This window comes from Taeniopygia guttata, chromosome 1A (assembly GCF_048771995.1).
Source record: "Taeniopygia guttata chromosome 1A, bTaeGut7.mat, whole genome shotgun sequence".
In the NCBI taxonomy this organism is placed as follows: Eukaryota; Metazoa; Chordata; class Aves; order Passeriformes; family Estrildidae; genus Taeniopygia; species Taeniopygia guttata.
Window position 1 is genome coordinate 64,158,667 of NC_133025.1, and position 14,136 is coordinate 64,172,802.

At 43.8% G+C, this 14,136-nt stretch overlaps 1 protein-coding gene across 1 annotated transcript; it reads right to left on the minus strand.

Annotated features, from left to right (window-relative positions):
• Positions 1 to 2,620: 2,620 nt before the first annotated feature.
• FGFR1OP2 (FGFR1 oncogene partner 2) lies at positions 2,621 to 13,817 on the minus strand. The gene is made up of 6 exons (XM_002194575.7): positions 13,674 to 13,817; positions 10,711 to 10,847; positions 9,482 to 9,599; positions 8,411 to 8,553; positions 5,320 to 5,433; positions 2,621 to 4,984 (listed from the first exon to the last, which is right to left on the minus strand). Exons 1-6 carry the CDS (start codon positions 13,675 to 13,677, stop codon positions 4,847 to 4,849), a joined length of 654 nt encoding a protein of 217 aa, XP_002194611.1. The 5' UTR covers positions 13,678 to 13,817; the 3' UTR covers positions 2,621 to 4,846.
• Between the last annotated feature and the right edge of the window lie 319 nt (positions 13,818 to 14,136).

Sequence of the window (14,136 nt, forward strand, 5' to 3'; positions counted from 1 at the left end):
AGGTGTGGTCCTGAGAGGCTTTTGTTTGGAGAGGTTTGTCAGATGATGCTCTGGAGAACAAAGGAATGATTGTCATCCCCTTCTTGCCTGAAAACTGGTCTGCAAGATCACATAGGAATCTTCTAGCAGAAGTAGACTTTGAACTCTTTTTCTGAGATGCTGACTTGGAGATTGTGTTTCCTTTTTTGGTCCTGCCAAGAGATGGTTCGGGAGTTTTACTCACTAAGCCACAGTGAGTAACAGTGGTGATGATCAGCATACATTAACTGATCCACTGTGGTGTTGAAGGGCTATTTTCAAGGCTTTTTTTTTTTTGTATACCCCTTGAGGTGCAGGGTGAGATGTGTTCACGGTCTCTTTAAGGTGCCATCCAGTACAAACCCTTCTATGATTCTGCGATTCCCTGCTGTCCTTGGTCTGGAAAGACTTCCAAAGAAGAGGGAGCCCCTCCAGAAGAATCAGTAGGCTCCATCTCAAAATATGCATTTTTCACTGAACCTTGGAGCTTTTCATCTCTCTGCCTTCTGACCCGTCAGCAGCTGTAGGTCTGCAGTGATCTTGGCAGTGTTTTTTGGGGCGGGCTTCAGTGGAACTTTGGTTCCTGGTTGGTTTATCCAGTGAAGAGTCAGCATAAGAAACACTGAGCCTTTGGGTATGCAAGGTGAGTATTGTGTTAGGTTATTGTGTCCTTACTCAGGAGCGGGAATGCATAGCTATATTGATATATTCAGATTTATTTGGATTTTGCCAATGTCCATCTGGTTGCCCTCCCACATCCTGGACTAGTAGCTCTCGTACCAGTTTTCTCTGGAAACAACAGCTCCTTTAACACTTGTGTATTCAACAGATGCTTGTTGTTAATTATATTTATTTTATTGCTCTGAGCCTGTCTGCTCCAGCCCCAGCTCAAGGCAGCCAGCTGATTCCTGCTGAGCACGAAGGCCTTTGTGCTTCCTTGCATGCTGGGAGAAGTCAACTTCAAACCAGAGCAATAAAAGAGCTCATTTTGGGGGCGAGAGGGAGTGGCAGGAGATGTTTGTGTGAAACTTCCCTGCCTGCTTCAGAACTAGGTCCTCACAAGGCTGCCTTGTCAGAAAAAGCACCAGTTCCAACTTTTCCATGTTATCTAGTGTAACAACAGACTATTAATATGCTCAAAATGAGCTGGATTATAGATTTCTTTTAATCCTGAATGCTGAGAGTGAGGGTGAAAGCCATATGCAGGAAGCAAAGAAGCACAGGTAGAGAACTGTAGAAGGCAGCTGCTGTTTGCTTAGCCAGGAATGTAATGAGTTGCAGATGATGAGTCATTTAAAAATTTGTTTACTGTGTTCCTGAATGTAGTATTGGAAAAGGGAAGGTGCTGATCACCCTGCATCCATTGGTGTGCTGTGTTGAGCTCCCAAGAACTGACTTCTCAAAACCAGCTCTACTGCTGCTCACTGCTGGAAGAGCCAGTCTCATGTGTATGGATTGGGAGATTTCTGGTGCTGAGAACACCGCGGGGAAGTCATTGTCCGACATTCATCAAAAAAGTAAACCTTCACCTTGGGAAATGGAAAGACTGCAGCTGGAGTTGGTGGGTTTCCCCTGTGCCTGTTCTCTGGCTGGTGCCTGAGAAGTGCTGCCAGCACATGCTTCTTCCAACACTGCAGTGACAAAGTGTTTCCCTCCTTGCTGAGCAGTTGGTTAAGGCAATTGTCTGGTGAGTTTTTCCCTGAATGTGGGAAATAAGGATTTTCCTGATAAAAGGGCTACACTGGCTCTCAGTGTCTGGGGACAGAAGGTGGTTGCAGGCAGCAGGAATTCGGGTCTCTCCTCCCATGCTGTTCCTGTTCAGCCCCCCTTATGCTAAATGGTCCAGAAGCAAAGGAATGACTTGATGTAGTTTTGTACACAGCATCCACTAAACCAGCATTTAGCTGACTTGTGCTCTCTTATCAGCTTGGCTGGCTAACAGGTGTGTGCAGCTGATTTGTCACAGAAGAACTGATAAAAATTACAAAATACTTGTCCAGAGAAGCTGTGCTGCCCCAACCCAGGCAGTGTTCAAGGCCAGGCTGGAGAGGGCTTGGAGCAACCTGAGATAGTGGAAGGTGTCCCTGCCCATGACAGGAGGTAGCACTGAAGGAGCTTTAAGATCTCACCTTCCCTCTGCCTTCATGCTGTGAGCAGCAGCACAGTGCTCTCCTGGCCAAAATGACAGCCGGTTGTGCCCCGGACACTCAGACTCCAGGCTCTCAAAAAAAAAAAAAAACAAGTTCAAGTTTTGCATTCCAACAGAGGACTTGGAAATTCTTCTTTTAATTAGAAAAAGTGCTTAAGAAAACTCCCTAAACCATTGGGCATTTACACAGGGATCCCAGTACATGTAATTATGTAATTCTCCATGAAAACAGTGCCATTGCTTCTGTTTTTTAACAATCTTCTAATCCTATGTGCTTGTTAAAAAGTCAGTGCTGTTCAAAGCTTTTAGATGTACAAACTAGCCAAATTGAGTTTCAGTCTGCCCTCAGCTAAACAGCTGCCACATAGAACAGTTTTGGTTAATTCCTTATCTTGTGTTGCCAGCATGGTGCATCTCAGAGCCATTACCTTGTTTTAGTCATGGAGACATCCATGTTTTCAGTCAACTTTATTGATAAAATAAGTTTACTGTACAGTACACAATTCTAGCCATAAATCCTTTTCAAGCCATCTGCATTACAAAAATAACAGGTATGCAATGAAAAATAGTCACTCCACACACTGTGAAGGCTCTTTAAAATCCTAAAGTGATCAGGGTAGGGGAATGAAAGGGAAGACGTATCAAATGTGAAGACTAGAAGTAGATAAATTAAGTCACTTTTTTTTTTTTAATTTACAAAAATAAACACTAATCAAGCATTATTTCATAATAGAGCAACCTCAAAGTACTGCCACAGACCAAGAACCCTCTTCTATATTTGGAAGCCAAACCAGAAATCAGCCCTGAAGCTGAATTCAGCATCAAATGGATAGAAATGCCTCTTGACACCAGTGCATGGCTGAAAAGATGCTTCTAGAAACAAGAACTTCAACAACTGAACCCAAAATTCCTTGTAAGTTTGCAACAACAGAACACTCCTGTGAGAAAAGATGTTGCTTCTGGTAAGTCAGCAGCTTGCAAGCCATGGCAGAAATGCAAAATCTAGATTAGAGAAGCACTGGCAAAGCTTTACAGATACTATAAAAGCAGACAAGAATATTTTGTGCTTGAGCTAAAATGTTCCCCCAGAATTTTCCCACGGCTGTTTCACAAGTCTGGAAATGGCCATAAATTTTTCCGTGCATGTGAATGTCCTCAGTGTGTTCTTAAGCCTAGCAAGAAGCCAAGGTGCTCTGCAGAGAAGCAGCAGTTTCTCCATTTCTAAAGCAGGCTGTGAGAATGTGGAGACCTGATTTACCTGTCCTGTCAGCACATGTAATATTAGTTCTCTGAAAATATGCATTTACTGCCTGCTAATTCTCCTTTCTCACTTATTTCCTCTTAAAAGCACCACGGGAAGGAGCAGCAACAGAGATAACAGAACAAAAGTACTGAGCTGCTCCTAAGTCGGTTCAGTGCCTCTGAAAGCTCCCCCTTAGGCCTATGCAACATTTACCTCGAGCTCAGAGAAGTTGTGCTGCGGCACAGGAAGCTGTACTGAAGCTGGCAAACTTGGTAGTGTTGGGTGCTTAGTCCCTTCTGTGCTGCTGTGACTCAAAATCAAACTTGACTAAGTGGTGGCTGATTTCAGGATAGCTCAGCTCATGTTGCTTGGTGGGTTATTGAACAGCCAGAATGTGACTGTGGGTGGCAGCTGTAGTTCCACAGTTTTCTGTAGCTGACAGCTTTCACTCTGCTTAACTCACTTTAAAACCTTCTTGAGGACTAGTTAGTACTGGAGAAAGGAAAATGAAGAGTATTAATTGCAGGCTGCCAACTCTGCCATGAAGCTGCTTCTTCCTTTCCTCCACCCCCCTTTTCTGCTGCCACTGCTTTTGTGCTTTCCAGTTGCCATTCCGCACTCGGAGAGTTTGGGCAGGCAACTGGAGAAGAAAGACACGGGACTCATGTGGCTTCTTACTGACAGAACGGAGCTGGATTTCCTCTCTTAAAGGTAAAAGCTGAGGCAGAATTGTATTGCTGCCTGTGTTCCTGAGAACAACAAAGTGGGAAAAGCTCTTTCCATGTTCTCACAATACAGTTCAGTGAACGTATTTGAAAGAGTTTTCTTTCACTTAAAAACCCCAAACTGTTGATTGACAGCATTCCTTATGTTTAAAAATTGGCCTTGTATTTGAAAGTGATACCCCAAGGCTAAATAACAGAAATCCTTAAATTTTATGCTGCCGGTGTGCCCCTCCCATCAAAGAGGTTTGTTGCAAAATGAGAAGTTATTAAAACCAAAACAAAAGGAAAAAATGCTATGAGGATCATGCACAAAGCATATTCATAAGTTACTACTTTCTAAGGCAGAGATCAGACTTGAAATCTTACCTTTATTATCTAAGAGTTGCACTGAACTTTGTATGAGCAATAATTTATATAAATTACTTGAAATCTCACCTTTTATCTGTAAAACAAGTTCATATAAAAAGAATTTGCTATTCAGCAAGTGCATTAATCCATTTCCTACTGAGGTTAGATCTATGGCAATTAATCTGTCACTGAGGGTATTGCAGAACACCAGCTGAATTTAGGTTACAAAGTATAAAAGCCACTGAGCTGGAGCTGGATGCATTCTCTTGCTGGTGCCCTATTCAGTAACAAGTGCTTGACCAGTGCCCCCTGATGCTCCATTGGTTTAAGTGTGCAACTGAAGCTTGCTGATTCCCAGAGTCCTTAGCTTTTCCTCAGGCTCAGATCACTGCTTGTCACTAATCCTGACAGGGACGTGCTCTCTGATGCATCATCTTTCTTGAGGTTCAGAAATGATTCTCTAGTGATTTGAAGAATTTCTCTCAAGCCTTTGTTTTCTTGCTAAAACCAGAGAGAGAAAAATACATTAGTATGACTCCAGAAAGAAATGAGGGTAGCTGTTAAACCTCCCCTCTACTCCAAACTAATGCATAAGGAGTAAAACACTGACTTGAAATCAGTGCTGTGTCATCTTCTCCAAGGGAGCACATGAGGCTTCTGACTCTCCTGCTCTCTTGGATCCCCCTCCTTGAGATTAATCTGTAGTGGTGCTTCCCCTGCTCCAGCAAGGCAAGGGTAACACAACAGCAGTGACTGACTGGGCCAGTAACTCCACAAAACACCTGGGAGGATCTTTACTCCATTTAATATTTGTGCCTCTGCAGCTTTCTCCTCACCTCAAGCTGGGTGATGCGCTCCTGCTCTTTGCAGCCGTGCCTTTCATCCACCTCAATGGCTTTTCTCATCACCGCTGCCATCTCTGTAATTTGGTCCACGTGCACTTGCAGCTCCTGAGATAGAATATTTAGTAATATGTTAGTGATATATTTTCTGCATTATTAAAAAAGCAAAGCATTAAATGTGGTTTACCTGCTGTGACATTTTTTATCACAGACCTCAATTCCAGAAAAGAAATTCTTTCCAACTCTACAGTGTGGGCAGCCAGAGTGGTCCTGTTTATTTAAATAAACCTGGTTTACCCCACAGTGGAATCTGATAGAGGTTTAACCAACTGCGATCCCTGGCCTCAAAATGGCTACAAGATGGTGCTGTGCTTGCCCTGACCAGGCCCTCCTGTGCAGCAGGAACTGATGTGTGTTATTTTGGATATGCAAAACTGCTCCACTCCTGTGAGAACAGCAGGGAAAGCCGCATTCCTTCCAGGTGTTTGAAACCTGATCTCCAGTACCAGTCCATGGACAGGCATTTCTCTCTAAAAAAGAGCAGGTGCAGTGATCATCCTTACTATGTCATATATTACAAAACTCAAACCTGTCCTCCACTCTCTATTTTAGATACTTTTGCTTGACTCCACCTCCAATTCCAGCTTATTTGGTTGGGCTCTGGACATCAGAGGTTCAGGATACGGGTCACTGCTGCCTTTCCCTGCAAAGCTACATGAGAAGCCTGTGCCCATCTGGCATTCACTGCTGCTCAGTTGAGCCAGACAGTTTAAAGGTATTTCCAACAGCTTTCATTTTTCAGCCTGTCTTTTATTCCAGCTCTGCTGTGATGCCAGTCTAGCTGTGCCTGACCTGGCCTTTGGACCAAATCCACAGTATTTATTGGCTAATATCAGGAAAAGCAGGACAGGAGAGCTGAACTGAAGGACAGTAGAGACTAAAGCTAAATCCCACCTTTAAATGATGAATTTGATGGGAGATCCATACAGCTGGCATACAGCCATACAGCAGCTGATCCATACAGTTGCCTTTAAACTACCACAAAGAACTCAGTTGGAATCATAAACTTATCTGACCAAAACAAATACCCTTTACTGAAATAAACATCAGCCCTCTCCCCTTTGCCATTCCAATTGCCCAAGCTATAATTTAGCAATTGTTAAATGCCCACTCTCAATGTGAGGGGGCAGGGAAGAACTTGCTGGTAATCTTTATTTTCTTCTCAGTTTCTACTGCAGGTGATGACATAACATTTTTTTTTAAATAACTCCCAAATTTAGATTGACAGGAAGCTGTGGTCAGGCAAGGATGCACCCTTGAGAAAGACTGAGTGGGAGCTGTGGGTTTCAGGTATACTGCTATTCTCCCTGCTTCCTGCTTTCACAGCTCATGTGGGCTCTGGATCAATAGAACTTCAGGCCTGTTCCAAGGTCACTGATGTTAGGTTGGATCCTAACACAAAACTGGAAGGCTCTGCTCTGGAAGGCCCATGTGGAAAACTTAGATGGGGTAAAAACAAAGAGTGCAGTGACAGTGAAAGCCTCTTTCATACACATTGGGTTTTTTCTCTCTAAAGAGATAAAAACCAAAAAGGGGCCACATCCATTTTTGTTTCAGCTGAGCAAATTCAAACAGAACACTTAGATCGGGGTCATTACCACCAACACACACTTTTGCATACAACACTAACAAAACACTGTTGTTCTATTTAAAGGAGGTGCTTCTTCATCTGCAGCAATCAATGGTCTTGTAATATCTGTAAACAGGCACTAAAATAACAGCTGGCACTCAGGAAAACAGCATTACTGGAAATACAGAGCTTAACTCCTTGGGTATAATGGATTTTTTTACTGAACAAGAGAGAGGTATTTAAGAAGTGTTTCAACATTGTTCAGTCTTCCTGAATATAAAGCTTGAGCCAGAGAATAAATAATGAAATTCCAGAAATCCTGTGTGTCAGGGTGATAAATCTTTTTCGTCAGGCATTCAGGAAGGAAGAGGTTTAATTAAAGTGTTGAAGCCTAAATCTCCTATTCCAATTACTTTGTGAGATGTTATTTTTTCTTTTTTCTTTTTCCGGCCTTTCCATTGAAGTGCTCCTAAATGAACTACCACAGTCCATTTCAGGATGGATTTCATTTTACCCTCTTGTGTTGGTTCTCCTGAAGCTGAAGCAGATGCTATACCATATTCTGAGGTAACTTCTGTTGAAAATTATCTTTATCTGTTATTTTTCAAGATTTTATGTTAAAGATACAGTTCTAATCCAATAATATTTTTTCATACTAATGGCAATAATTACACACATAGGATGCTGTAAGCAGGCAAGAAAGAATCAAAATTTTTAAATTCTGTTTCCCAGTAAGCAGACCCTAACTTTGCTTTTCAAACTTAAATTACCTGAGGGCAAAGATTATTAAACACTTAGAACCTGTTTGTCTACACAGCTGCATTGCTCTAATGATTATGTTACATTTTCAATTAAATGTAATATTTTGCTAAAAAGCTCCTGTTTAGATCTGTTAGTGACCCAGAATGAATTCTCCCAAAATTTAATAGTCCTTTTAACTGCTGAATAACTGAACATATGCTTGTGTTTCCTGCTTTATCCAGTTAATAGTCAAAAGGTCTTTTAATTTTTACAATTTATTTACAATATTTAGGGGAAAAAATATTTGAGTATTGAATTTAAAAAGCTTGTTCCTCCTACTCTCCCTAAGCACAAGTTTAATAATTATTTGTTGGTGTCACAAGCATAAATTAAAGGTAGTCTAAAAGTCTGACTATTACTAACCTCTGGCAGTGTAACAGGGCAGTTGCCTTAAAGACTGACGTGAAAGAAAAGTAAATTAAGCAAATGCAGTACTGAAATGCTACCTGTTGAAAGTTTTAATAAATGAGAAGCTGGTAAGGTTGACTTACTCAACTGATAGTTTCCTGTTCATGTTGCATGGAGTGGATTATAAAAATTAGGACTCGTTAGTAGTACAAGAGCACAAAAAATGACACGGAGTTTTGAATTGATCCCCTACAAAGTAAGGTGCTAACTAAAAAACAAAGCAAAAACCCTCAATGAAGTTATTACCTTGGAATGTTGCTCTTTTAACTTCATTATTATACTTGGATCATCCTTTTTGCTTGCCATAAGCAACCTAAACATCTGTTCTCTGTACTTGCTCATGATGAGTTCCAGAGCTGACTGGTGCTCTTCCAGAGATGTGCGCAGTTCTGCCAACAGAATTTAAAATGCACTTAAGAGTTTAACACAGAGTTAAGTTAATTTAATTTAAATGCAGTCTAGAGTTTAACACAGAGAACCAAATCAAAATGCACATGTATTGCAGCTTGAGAAAACCGAAATGAGCCCATAATTGAGTGTCCCCAGTCCCTGCACCATGAAATCAACACAGGCTCTGCCAGTGGCTTTGATGGCGACCAGCCTGGGACAATTCCTGGTTAGTAACAAACAGTCTTTTGTTAGTGTGACTTCGTGTTCAGCCCCTGTGGCTGACAGAAGCATCTGGAGTGTGGCTGAGCAGCTTTACCCCAGCCACTAAAAGCCACACTCTATGAAAGGCAGGAAAGAGTTCACAGGTCTGTCTTAATCTGCAGCTGGGTAAAACCAGAGTTGAAAAATGCTCCTGTTCAAAATCTACTGAGACAAAGGATAAATAACTCCTGAGTTAATGCAAGACTCATCTGAACTGAGCTCACTGAATCCTTTGCTGAGTGGAACTGTTAGAATATCTAAGGCTTTCCTGGAGGAACAGTGCATTCCTAGTGTACAGAATTCCAGATGGAATTATACTTCTCTGCTTACACCATGACTGTTCCTATTATTTTCAGCACTGGTTAAACAGTCTCCAAAAGGATCCCTATCTTGCAGAATTATGTTCTATTTATCTCCTCACTCGTGCTGGAGATTAGGTAAGGACTGAAAAAAGTGATTTTTCCCAAATCTCTTTTTCTTCATCAGTCCCAGAGTTTGGACTTTAGGACTCTTGAATTGAATTATGATCAGTTAAATTGACAAATTGAAATTAGAAGAAAAAATTTCTTGTAGAGATCTGTTTTGAAAAAAGATCAGTGTTAAAAGTCTCACTATTTCCAGTGCTACAGGCTGGAGCTTGGAAAGGATAGAGTATTTATATTTTACCTTTGTTTTCCTGTTGCAATTCCCTAATCTGTCTGTTTTCCTGCTGGATACCCATCACTAGAGTAGACCGAGGGCGATGTCTTGCTACTTCATTGAGCTCTTGGATTTCTTCCTGGTACTGGTTATTACAAAAACAAACCAACAAGGCACAGCACATTTGATTAACCAAAGGTAGGTATTACCCAGCAGGTCACAAAGCACCAGTTCTACTGTCAGTCACAGTCTGTAACCAGGAAGACAATGCTTGCTTTTAAATAATAATATCAAACACACACACCAGAAGGTGTTGCAGACATGCTGTCCTTTAGAGACACAAAAGCATCACCTTTGTTTTGAAGCAAGTTTCATACCTTAGATGTGTGTAGTGGATGCTATTTAACCTTCAGTTAATGCAGGCCAAGTTCACCATCAGGCAATTTAAAACTCATAGATTTGTGGTGAAGACAAACCATGAGGTATTAACCTCCTGACATTTACTGTGGCTTCCCAAAACCTTAAATCACCAGGCTGTGTGGGTACAAGTCACTGGGGCCCGAGTCAATGGATCCTGACTCCCAACAGATGGGAATATGTAATACTCTTGATGTGAAGCCATGAAGCATCTGCCTAGTTTTACAGGGCTGAATTGCATGCAGGGTATTATGATGTTATAGGTCTATTAACATATCTTGGGTTCATTAAAGGGACAGGATGGACAGCCATATGGAAAGTCACAAGACATCTTTATGTTTTCCCAGGAGCTGTCTTGTGAAAGTCACACTCAATCTAACAATGTGCCCTAAGCAGCTTAACGTCAGAATAGAAATGAGCACAAAAAAGCCCAAGAGGCTATTTGGAAACAAAAGGAGACAGTGCAAAGACAAAGTATTCCGTACAGAAGAAAACATGCCAGAGCCTCTGTATGATTAAATGGGCATGATGAAATTAATAAAAATGTGTAGTATTGCATTGGAGAGCAAACCAAGAGATGCCACAGAGTGGTTTGTAAGATACTAAACCCATTTCTACTACTGTTCTTCAAATAAATGCTTGCTTTCAATATTTGAACTGGAGTAACTGTGAAAATATTTTCACAGTTTCAAACTATATACACAAGCTATTTTGAGAGGAGAGCCACACCTCTACTAAAAACACCAAGTCTGCATTACAGGATTATCCCAACACCACACTCATTCCGTGCTGCACAGAAGCCCCCAGAGCTGGAAGTGCTTCCATTCCCAGGAGCAGACCTGTTTCATGGCTTCCACCCGCTTGCTGAGCGCCGTGGTCTGTTCGATGAGCGCCTCGGCCGCGCTGTCGTGCTCCCTCAGCCGCTCCACCAGCGCCTTCGCGTCCGCCAGCGCCTTCTCCATGGTGCAGCTCATTTCTGGACACGACAAAGGCAGCATTGGCACCACTGCACCTCTGCACAGCCACCTGGGCATGGTCAGCTGCCAGAGGCAGGGCGCTGGGCACAGCAAAGCTGGGCACAGCAAAGCTGGGCAGCGCACCTGCTTCTGGCAGAGTGACACACAAAGTAAAAGAATGTTAGGTGAACTCATTCATCCTTAATGCTACTTTTTTTTATTTAATGTCCCCTCCTAACAGATATACTTCAGGATAACTGAGGTATAAATCCAGCACAAAAGAGAATGCTGAAGGGTTACAGTGGCCTGGAAGATTCTGATGACTTATATCAGCAGAGAAGGAGCAGCTCAAACTGACGGAGTAGAGAAAATTGCTCAGGGAAAGTTCAGAAGATGAAAGGCTCGTGTTTTGTTCGTGTCTACAAATGAACACAAACATCGCTGCATGGAACAGAACTGTGACATTTTCGACAGTAGCTCAGCTAATGTAAAGAAGCAACTGCACCCTTAAAACATCACTCTTCTACCTGCAGCACTTGTTCACAGGAATTACACATTGCCAGAACTGCAAACTTGCAAAATGCTTGTGTCTATTGCCAACAATACTGGCCTTTACGCTACATTTTTCATATTCATGCTTCGTAGGTTACGTTTCAAGAGTAAGATTTTCAGCCTGTGTTTTTATTTTCTTTTAAGGAACCTTGGACCTAGCCTACTGAAAAGGAAATCTATTTAAACTCCTTGAACAGTCTTCAGCAATCAAACAGCAGTGATAGAGGTTTAAAAGATTTATGGGCCTTGTTGCTATCAGGTTTGATATTTGGTTTGGGAAATGTCCTAACGTACACAAGAATCAACTAAATCGATTTCTCAGCCAGGCTGTTTGCAACAGGAAAGATTTTTAGAGTCTTTCCTCAGCTAGCTACATGAAAAAAAAAAATCACTTCAGGTTGATATTCTAACTTTCTCAGGCACCTTTACAAATCATAGCCCAGGGTCTTTAAGGCTAACTTAAAGAAATCCTCAAATTTGCCTCAAGTGACCTTTTGCTCCTATCCCAGGTAAGCAGTAGAAGGAAGGATATTTCAAACACTAGACATTTTACCCGTGTTTAGTGGGATTCATGTGCTATCTAAAGCATCAGTATTTTAGCATGTACAGGGTTCCTGTTTATCAGATAATGTTTGCATTTTCCTTTCCATAGGATGTATTTGAGATAGCCAGGCCTCCAGCAGACTGCTGGCCTGTCACAGGTGGTTGATTTATTCACCCTGACTTAGCACTTGGAGCTCTTTCAAATCTGACACGGAAAGCAATAACACTGCACCGTTTTTAGGGATCTGCTTTTCTTGCTCCTCCCTCCAGTCAGATCTCCAACAGAAATACCCCAGACAAATTATGACCTTCCCCACTAACTGGCTGAACTGCTGCAGCAATTGACTTAGTGAGATCCATGTTGCTGCTGAAGAGCAGCCTTTAATTCAGCTCACAGTCCGGGAATTCTCTGGCCAGTATAAACAAAGCCTCTGAGGCCTCTACATGAGCTGGGAATCCATTTGGCATTCAGACTACAATGCACTTAACACCTCTGATGATTTGTCTGCATTCGCATAAATTTTTAAACAATGTATGTTTCACATATGCACTTTCACTTTTTTGCCCTAGCCCAACCATGTCAGAGAAGTTTGTTTGTGGCAAAGCCACTGATGTTTCTTTTCACAGGGAATGTGCTAGGAAAGACCTGTGGAATGCAGCCACACAAATTCTGCAGTCACTGTCCCCTGTCAGGCCAGGGCCCAGCTCCAGTTTCAGGCAGCATTTGTACCTCAGAAAGCACAATCACTGTTTGCATCATGGTAATTCACAGTGGCCCCAAATCATGGCCAGGATACCTTTCGATATCCACAACACCGGTCCTAATCCTTGAAACTTAAAATGTTTTCTGGCTGCTTGTGAAAAACAAAACCTTTGCCCGATCCTGAAACCGAGCTAAACCTGTGAGTTAGCCTAGATATTTAGGGGGAGGAAAAAAACCACCAATTAATCACATGCAATTGATTTAGGCAAATTCTTATCATGTATTATTTTTTATGAGCGTGCCTATGAGCTGAGGTTAATGACTCCTGAGCCCTGCCCTGGCAGAGATGCCCAGTTGCACAGATGCTCATTGCTGCAACCTTGCCAACAGGTAGCAGAGCACCAGGTCACCCCATCAACACTCCTACCACACACTGCCACTTCCTGCTATTTGCTAATGCCTTTCATTACCAAATTAAACACCAAAAAAAAAAAAACAACACCCAAGAATAAACATCTCTGTGCGACCACCGCCTTCTCCTAACTTTCTCCCTGTTTCTTTTTCTTTTATCCTTACTGGAAGCCACCTTTTCCCACAGCTTGTGGGTTCTGTTACCACGGAGACCAGTCTGGCAGCGCTGAGCCAGAATACAATTTCCACGGAATTTCAAGGAATTTCGGCCGGTGCAAAGGTCCCGGCGTGACAAGAGCATCCTGGGGGTGTCACCGCCGCATCCCGGCATGTCCCCTCCCGGTGTGACAGGGTTGTCCCGGGGCTGTCACCGCGGGCAGCGTCGCCTCCTATCCCCGAAAAGCCACCGCGACGCTGAGGGCGACAACGCCGCCGGTGACATCTGAGGGGTCCCCGGCCCGCCCGCGGGGTCTGAGGCGGGGACAAGGGGGACAAGGGGCGTCCTCCTCCTTCACGCCCCTCAGGGCGCCCCGGCCATGGGGGCGTCGCAACGCAAACCCGCCCGCGCTCCCGATCGCCCGGCGGCGGCCACAGCGGCAGCCCCCCGCCGTGTCCCCGGAGCCTCCCCGTAACTCACTCATTCCCGGCGCTCCGGCCGCGCCGGGGGTGCGCCCGCACCGGCGCCGAGCGATGTCAAATGGCGGCGTGAGGGGCGGGCGGCGCGGCGCGTCCCCGCCAGGGGGCGCCGTGCGGCGGGGCGGGACCGGCCGCGCTCCGCTCTCGCGAGAGCACGCCCCTCCGCAGCCGCCCGCTCCAGATCTCGCGAGAGGTGCGAGCCGGGCTGTGAGCCCGGAATTGTACGGCAGCAGCTCCAGCGGGACGCTCGGGATGAAATAGTTGCACTGTGGTTTGGATTGCGGAGAAATCCTTCCCTGTGGGGTGCTGAGGCCCTGGCAGAGGGTGCCCAGAGAAGCTGTGGCTGCCTCTGGATCCCTGGCAGTGCCCAAGGCCAGGCTGGATGGGGCTCTGAGCAACCTGGGAGAGTTGAAGGTGTCCGTGGCAGGGGGAATGGACCCGGATGGGCTCATAGGGTCCCTCCT